The following is an 8,566-nucleotide window of genomic DNA, read 5'->3' as shown; positions in this document are numbered from 1 at the left end:
ATGTGGGCTCTGTACCGAGGATGTAGTTGTGGCTTGTACAGCCCTTTGAGACACTTGTGATTTAGGGCTATATAAATAAACATTGATTGATTGATTGATATATATATATTAGATATATATATACAGTGTATATATATATATATATATATATATATATATTATAGATATATATATATATCTAATATACATATATATATACATATATATATATATATATTAGATATATATATATTAAGATTAAAGATTAAAGTACCAATGATTGTCACACACACACTAGATGTGGTGAAATGTGTCCTCTGCATTTAAACCATCCCCTTGGGGAGCAGTGGGCAGCAGCGGCGCCGCGCCCGGGAATCATTTTGGTGATTTAACCTATATATATATATATATATATATATATATATATATATATATATATATATATATATGTATATATATATATATGTAATATGTATGTGATATATATATATATATATATATATATATATATATATATATATATATATATATATATATATATATATATATATATATATATATGTATATATATATATATATATATATATATATATATATATATATATATATGTGTGGGAAAAAAAATCACAAGACTATTTCATCTCTACAGGCCTGTTTCATGAGGGGTTTTCCTCAATCTCCTGAGGATTGCAAATCAATGTATTCTGTTTTTATTTACTATTTACACAACGTGCCAACTTCACCGGTTTTGCAGATAAATCTACTGGATGCAGATCACTCATCATACTTCAAATCTTGCAGAGTTAATAAAAAAAAGCACATCAGAGGTTTTCTCACAGCTGTTTGTTTTTGTAGACCACACCTGGTGACGATAAGAGATGAATGAATAGAGAAGTTAATTGCTGGGTTGCAACCATGTGACCTTATGTCTGCTGGTTGTGCATTTTGCTGAAGCTGCAAACATGTCAGAGTATTTGAAAGTAGGTGTTTAAAAAAGTTGATTTACATGCAAATCACAATTTTTGTTTATTCAGATTTTAAATCGATTCATATTGTTTGAGAATCGATTAAAAAAAAACCTCCATAAAAAATCCACATTTAAAATTTTTTTTTTACAATTAATCATTAGTTAAATTTAATTAATTATATTTTGGATTAAAAACAAACAATTATTATTGATATTATTATCATTACTGAAACTGTTACGTTTTTAATTTGCCAATCTAAATTAAATAATAAATAATAAGACCGTTGTTTTAGGCCAACACTGCATGTATAAATTGTACTTCAGCAGCCAAAATGAGATTTCATAATCTGTAACCTGTTTTGAAAATGTTTAATTGTAATTTACAGTTCATGTGAAATAATATATTAAAAGAATTGTGTTAAATCGAGAATCGATTCTGACCTATTCAAGGCTCCAATTACTTCACATCAATAATTAAATTTTATCAATGATGAAATAGTTTTTGGGGAAAATATTGCATATTTTGGTATGGAGTATGTTTTATGACCTAAAGGGCATAAAACAAACAAACAAAAAAACATAGAAATATAATGACAATTTTAATCGAAGGATAGATTTGAAGTTGATCTACAGACTAAAAAGTAAAACAATTATTAAAAAGATAGTGTATGACTTATTTTATAACACTTTTGCGGGGGCTCTCCTTTAGAGTGTGCTTGGTCTTGGTTACATGCTTCCACTTCAAATGCGACTTCTCCCTGTTAACCATTATGTAGTTATTGGTGCTTCCATAGCGAGTCGACTGACAGATTAAGTTCGAATTGTGCGTGACTTTGTATTAGAAATGGCTACAGCGGAGGATGCATGTGCAAAAATAGGACAGCAAAAAAGAAGGAGCTCATTGACTACATCGTCGGACTAGAATGGCTGACATGAGCAATGTGTTTTGGGTAAAACTTTGGAGATGGATAATAATGAACTATGGATAATCTGCTGACGTCACGATTGGGAAAAACGTCACTAATGGGGAAAATTATAAACGGATCGTTAGGAGGAAGTAAAAAGGAAGGCAAAATAGTAAAATAAGTAAATAAATATCTCTGCCATGCCTCCACGGTTTGATTTGAAGTTTAAAAAAAAAATAAAAAAAAAAATGATTTGAAGTTTAATCTTATGCGGATCCCAAATACAAAACAACAGGTACCAACAGGTAAGGAAAGTTGGTTTTGCACAATAGGGCCCCTTTAAGTTACATGAGGCAGCAAGTAACGTGCGGACACGTTTGCTACTGGATACTTTCTAATGAGCATCTGCCTTGGAGACTTTGTATGTGTAAGTAATATGCAACAGTAATTATTTGATACTCGTTCACATTGACAAATGTGCTGTTTTAGACTGCAATATTGTTCAATGATTACTACGAATGTGTTAGGAGTAGGACTCCAAAGCACAGACGAAACAGTCAGCAAAAATAAGATTGTTAAATAACAAAAAGTGCACTCGAGGAGTGGAAAAAATAACAAAATGTGCATTCAAAAAAGGAGAGGAGAACAAAAGACACACTCAGACGTAGTGGCGAAAAATACAACACAACAATAGCGGGACTTAGCCACTGATGTCCACCCGCAAACGCCAAGCGAGTGGAAGAAGTCCTTGGAGGTGAGTGAAACATCTACAATCAACTGGCAGTGAGATGACAGGAAGCTTAAAAGTAGGCCAGTAGCAAATTGGTTGCAGGTGTGTGTGGGTGGCTCCGTCCCGGAACTCCAAGCAAAGAAGAGCAGAAAGGAGGCAGCAGAGCAGCCAACAACATAACCGTACGTCTTAGCTTGTGTGCTATTGTGTGCTTAGCTGTTATATAGCTGCTAGCTCCTGTATAGGGGTTGGGATGGTTTAATATTTCCCACAATGCATTGCCGATATCCATATTGAAGGTTGGAAGTTAGTGAGATGCTAATTGTGGCCAATAATTTATCCAATAATATTCATAATACAGGTGACGTGTGCCATTGCCAACTGCCACAATTGAGGTGGGAGAGATATGCCTAGCTTGTATCGCATTCCTAAGCGTATTTCTGGACAAACGGAAGCGGCTGAAAAGAAAAGTCAACAGCGAAGGCGAGCATGGATTGCTACAATAATCAACCGAGATGTGACGTGCTGACGACTTGTTCGGATTATTTCAGGTACAAAATCCAAAACCAGTGAAGTTGGCACGTTGTGAAAAATCGTAAATAAAAACAGAATACAATGATTTGTAAATCCTTTTCAACTTATGTTCAATTGAATAGACTGCAAAGACAAGATATGTAATGTTTGAACTGAGAAACTAATTTTTTTGGGCAAATAATCATTAACTTATAAGTTAATGGCAGCAATGCATTGCAAAAAAGTTGGCACGGTGCATTTTTACCACTGTGTTACATGGCCTTTCCTTTTAACAACACCCAGTAAATGTTTGTGAACTGAGGAGACCAATTTTTGAAGCTTTTCAGGTGGAATTCTTTCCCATTCTTGCTTGATGTACAGCTTAAGTTGTTCAACAGTCCGGAGTCTCTGTTGTGGTATTTTAGGCTTCATAATGCGCCACACATTTTCAATGGGAGACAGGTCTGGACTACAGGCAGGCCAGTTTAGTACCCGCACTCTTTTACTATGAAGCGACGCTGTTGTAACACATGGCTTGGCATTGTCTTGCTGAAATAGGCAGGGGCGTCCATGATAACGTTGCTTGGATGGCAACATATGTTGCTCCAAAACCTGTATGTACCTTTCAGCATTAATGGCGCCTTCACAGATGTGAAAGTTACCCATGCCTTGGGCACTAATACACCCCCATACCATCACAGATGCTGGCTTTTGAACTTTGCGCCTATAACAGTCCAGATGGTTCTTTTCCTCTTTGGTCCGGAGGACACCACGTCCACAGTTTCCAAAAAACAATTTGAAATGTGGACTCGTCAGACCATAGAACACTTTTCCACTTTGCATCAGTCCATCTTAGATGAGCTCGGGTCTAGCGAAGCCGGCGGCGTTTCTGAGTGTTGTTGATAAATGGCTTTGGCTTTGCATGGTAGAGTTTTAACTTGCACTTACAGATGTAGCGACAAACTGTAGTTATTGACAGTGGTTTTTTGAAGTGTTCCTGAGCCCATGTGGTGATATCCTTTATACACTGATGTCGCTCTTTAATGCAGTATTACCTGAGAGATCCAAGGTGGGTAATATCATCGCTTATGTGCAGTGATTTCTCCAGATTCTCTGAACCTTTTGATGATATTACGGACCGTAGATGGTGAAATCCCTAAATTCCTTGCAATAGCTGGTTGAGAAATGTTGTTCTTAAACTGTTGGACAATTTGCTCACGCATTTGTTTGCAAAGTGGTGACCCTCGCCCCATCTTTGTTTGTGAATGACTGAGCATTTCATGGAAGCTGCTTTTATACCCAATCATGGCACCCACCTGTTTCCAATTAGCCTGTTCACATGTGGGATGTTCCAAATAAGTATTTGATCAGCATTCCTCAACTTTCTCACTCTTTTTTGCCACTTGTGCCAGCTTTTTTGAAACATGTTGCCGGCATGAAATTCCAAATGAGCTAATATTTGCAAAAAATAAAGTTTTCCAGTTTGACGTTAAGTATCTTGTGTCATAACGTGGACTATGGGGTGTTTGTTTTCCCGAGATGCAAGTAAAGTTGGATCGGACATGGCGTGAAGGTAAAGACATCATTTATTTTAACACTAACAAAATGAACAAACAAAAGGCGCGCACAAGGCGGAAGTACAAACTTGGCTAAGAAAACAAAACTAGCACAAAGGCAAAACTATGGACAATAAACAAAAACTTACTTGGAACGCAGGGAACTATGGCATGGATTTCAGAGGTATAATCAGGTAACATGGGTGTCAAGGATGTAACAGAGTTAACAGAGTTAATGTCGCCAGACAGACTGCCGGGCAACTTAAAGCTTAAAGGCCTACTGAAACCCACTACTACCGACCACGCAGTCTGATAGTTAATACATCAATAATGAAATGATAACATTGCAACACATGCGAATACGGCCGGGTTAACTTATAAAGTGCAATTTTAAATTTCCCGGCAAACTTCCGGCTGAAAACGTTTCGATATGATGACGTTTGCGTGTGACGTCAAGGGTTGAAGCGGAAGTATTCGGAGCCCATTGAATCTAATACAAAAAGCTCTGTTTTCATCTCAAAATTCCACAGTATTCTGGACATCTGTGTTGGTGAATCTTTTGCAATTTGTTTAATGAACAATGAAGACTGCAAAGAAGAAAGTTGTAGGTGGGATCGGTGTAACAACACAACCAGGAGGACTTACTTGGATAGCAGACATGCTAGCCGACGCTAGCCGCCGACCGCATGGATGATCGGGTGAAGTCCTTCGTCCTTCCGTCGATCGCTGGAACACAGGTGAGCACGGGTGTTGATGAGCAGATGAGGGCTGGCTGGCGTAGGTGGAGCGCTAATGTTTTTATCATAGCTCTGTGAGGTCCCGTTGCTAAGTTAGCTTCAATGGCGTCATTAGCAACAGCATTGTTAATCTTCGCCAAGCTGGAAAGCATTAACCGTGTAGTTACATGTCCAGAGTTTGGTAGTATTGTTGATCGTCTGGCTATCCTTCCAGTCAGGGACTTATTTGTTTTGTTTCTATATGCAGTAAAGCCCGATGCTATCACGTTAGCTCAGTAGCTAAAGTGCGTCACCGATGTATTGTTGTGGAGATAAAAGTCACTGTGAATGTCCATTTCGCGTTCTCGACTCTCATTTTCAAGTGGATATAGTAGCCGAGGTGGTTTAAAATACAAATCCGTGATCCACAATAGAAAAAGGAGAGAGTGTGGAATCCAATGAGCCAGCTTGTACCGAAGTCATACTTGCCAACCCTCCCGTTTTTAGCGGGAGAATCCCGTTATTCAGCGCCTCTCCCGACAACCTCCCGGCAGAGATTATCTCCCGACAAACTCCCGGTATTCAGCCGGAGCTGGAGGCCACGCCCCCTCCAGCTCAATGCGGACCCGAGACTGAGTGGGGACAGCCTATTCTCACGTCCGCTTTCCCACAATATAAATACGCTTGCAAGTTCCAAAACGAATGGAAACAAGAATTTCAGTTCATCCAGGACAGTTCGAAGTGGAAGGTGTATGTTGCTTGTAAATATGTATAACAGACTTCTCCATTGAACACGGTGGCCGAAATGATTTCTCAGTCATGAACAGAGAAGTTAAACAGGACAATACTGCCATCTAATGGATAGATAATTCAAGTATTTCTTTTATGTCAATAAAATAAATATATATATATATAGCTAGAATTCACTGAAAGTCAAGTATTTCATACATATATATATATATATATATATATATATATATGTATGAAATATATATGAAATACTCGAGTTGGTGAATTATAGCGGTAAATAACCACGCCCCCAACCCCCAACCCCCAACCTCCCCCTCCCGATATTGGAGGTCTCAAGGTTGGAAAGTATGACCTAAGTTACGGTCAGAGCGAAAAAAGATACGTTCTGCACTGCACGCTAGTCCTTCACGTTCCTCATCCACAAATCTTTCATCCTCGCTCAAATTAATGGGGGAATCGTCGCTTTCTCGGTCCGAATCTCTCTCGCTGCTGGTGTAAACAATAGGAAAATATAAGCAGTCCTTCCCCCGGTGACGTCACGCTACTTCCGGTAGGGGCAAGGCTTTTTTTTATCAGAGACCAAAAGTTGCGAACTTTATCGTCGTTGTTCTATACTAAATCCTTTCAGCAAAAATATGGCAATATCGCAAAATTATCAAGTATGACACATAGAATGGATCTGCTATCCCCGTTTAAATTTAAAAAATTCATTTCAGCAGGCCTTTAAATAATACTGACATGATTAGTGACAGGTGCGCGAGTGCAAAACGTGAGACAGGTGCGTGACATGAGGACAGGTGAAAACTAATGGGTTACCGTGGAAACAAAACAAGGGAGTGAAAAAGCAGGAACTAAGTGACCAAAACCAAACAGGACATGACTAAAACAAAACATGATCACACAGACATGACATCTTGTCTTTGCAGTCTATTCAATTGATATAGGTTGAAAAGGATTTGCAAATCATTGTATTCTGTTTTTATTTACCATTTACACAACATGCCAACTTCACTGGTTTTGGGTTTTGTAAAACATTTTGTACGTTATAAATAATCTAAAATAAACAACAGCCCCGTTTGCATTGACTTGATGTGCTTGGTCAAAAAACTTTGAGAGTAGTTGTATTGATAAATAGCACTCACTTCTCTTATGCACACTGTAGCCTCCACATACAACAAAAGTGACGCGCCTTACAGTCACAGTGTGCTGACATGACATTAGATTGGTTGAATCTGATTATCCAGGGTGTCAAACTTGGGTCATATCATCTCTGAGAGTGCAGTACTCTTGCCTGGCTTGATGACACTGGGTTTATAGAGATAAATATAAACGTCACAAACAAAGCTATCTTCACTTGTATAATTTTGAAAGTCTTCCAAAGTATAAAATCGGCTTTGTTGAACAATTAGGTAGTTTTCCTAAAGTCCAGGTATGAGACATCGAGGAAGATGTCGTGCATGGTCTCTGCTCCACTCAAACTTGTCCTTGTACGGATCCTTGCGTCCGATTACGGCTGTTTGCTCCTTATAACGACGAAGGGACTTCTTATCTAATGACTCATAGTATTTCTCCATCATATCACAGCTGTTATCATGTTATTTTCCACAGATATTCTTTGGAAATTAAGTTAAGTTAAAGTTAAAATACCAATGATTGTCACACACACACTAGGTGTGGTGAAATGTGTCCTCTGCATTTGACCCATCCTCTTGTTTGCTGATTTCAGACCGATATTCGATAGGCGTCGGATCAGGACACACCTAATTTTTTATTAAGGATGCAACATGTAAAGTGAATTATTTGTAATTGGGGGTGAAAGAACATGACAAAGAGTTAAGCTTTATTAGTTGCCAAAGTATCTGTACAATGATTTGTTGGGGGGAAAAAAGCCATTTGCTGAAGAAAATGCAGCTTCTTCTTAATCATATCCTGAGTGACTCACAGTCTCATTGTACACTTGAGAACACACACACACACACACACACACACACACACACACACACACACACACACACACACACACACACACACACACACACACACACACACACACACACACACACACACACACACACACACACACACAGGGGGGTGGCCTGGCGAATTTGGGAGAGTGGCCGTGCCAGCAATCTGAGGGTTACTGGTTCAATCCCCACCTTCTACCATCCTAGTCACGTCCATTGTGTCCTTGAGCTCTTCACTTCACCCTTGCTCCTGATGGGCCTGGTTAGTGCCGTGCATGGCAGCTCCCACCATCAGTGTGTGAATGTGTGTGTGTTAATGTGGAAATAGTGTCAAAGCGCTTTGAGTTCCTTAAAAAGGTAGAAAAGCGCTATACAAGTACAACCCTTTTACCATTTACACTTATTTGTCCTGACAACTGTAGTGGTAGGCTATGCCTACATATCCCAGGGTGCTTTGGGGCTGGGGCTGACTTCCTGAATGACTAG

General features: G+C 38.7%; 1 protein-coding gene across 1 annotated transcript in view; it reads left to right on the top strand.

Moving 5' to 3' along the window:
- Positions 1-2,808, top strand: part of LOC133635443 (uncharacterized) — a 5,700-nt gene extending 2,892 nt beyond the window's left edge. Inside the window, 1 exon segment of the mRNA XM_062028661.1 lies at positions 2,798-2,808. Coding sequence (XP_061884645.1) covers positions 2,798-2,808 — 11 coding nt within the window.
- The last annotated feature ends 5,758 nt before the right edge of the window (positions 2,809-8,566 follow it).

The sequence above is a fragment of the Entelurus aequoreus genome, linkage group LG19 (assembly GCF_033978785.1).
Source record: "Entelurus aequoreus isolate RoL-2023_Sb linkage group LG19, RoL_Eaeq_v1.1, whole genome shotgun sequence".
NCBI lineage: Eukaryota > Metazoa > Chordata > Actinopteri > Syngnathiformes > Syngnathidae > Entelurus > Entelurus aequoreus.
This window is presented reverse-complemented; position numbering and strand designations above follow the sequence as displayed.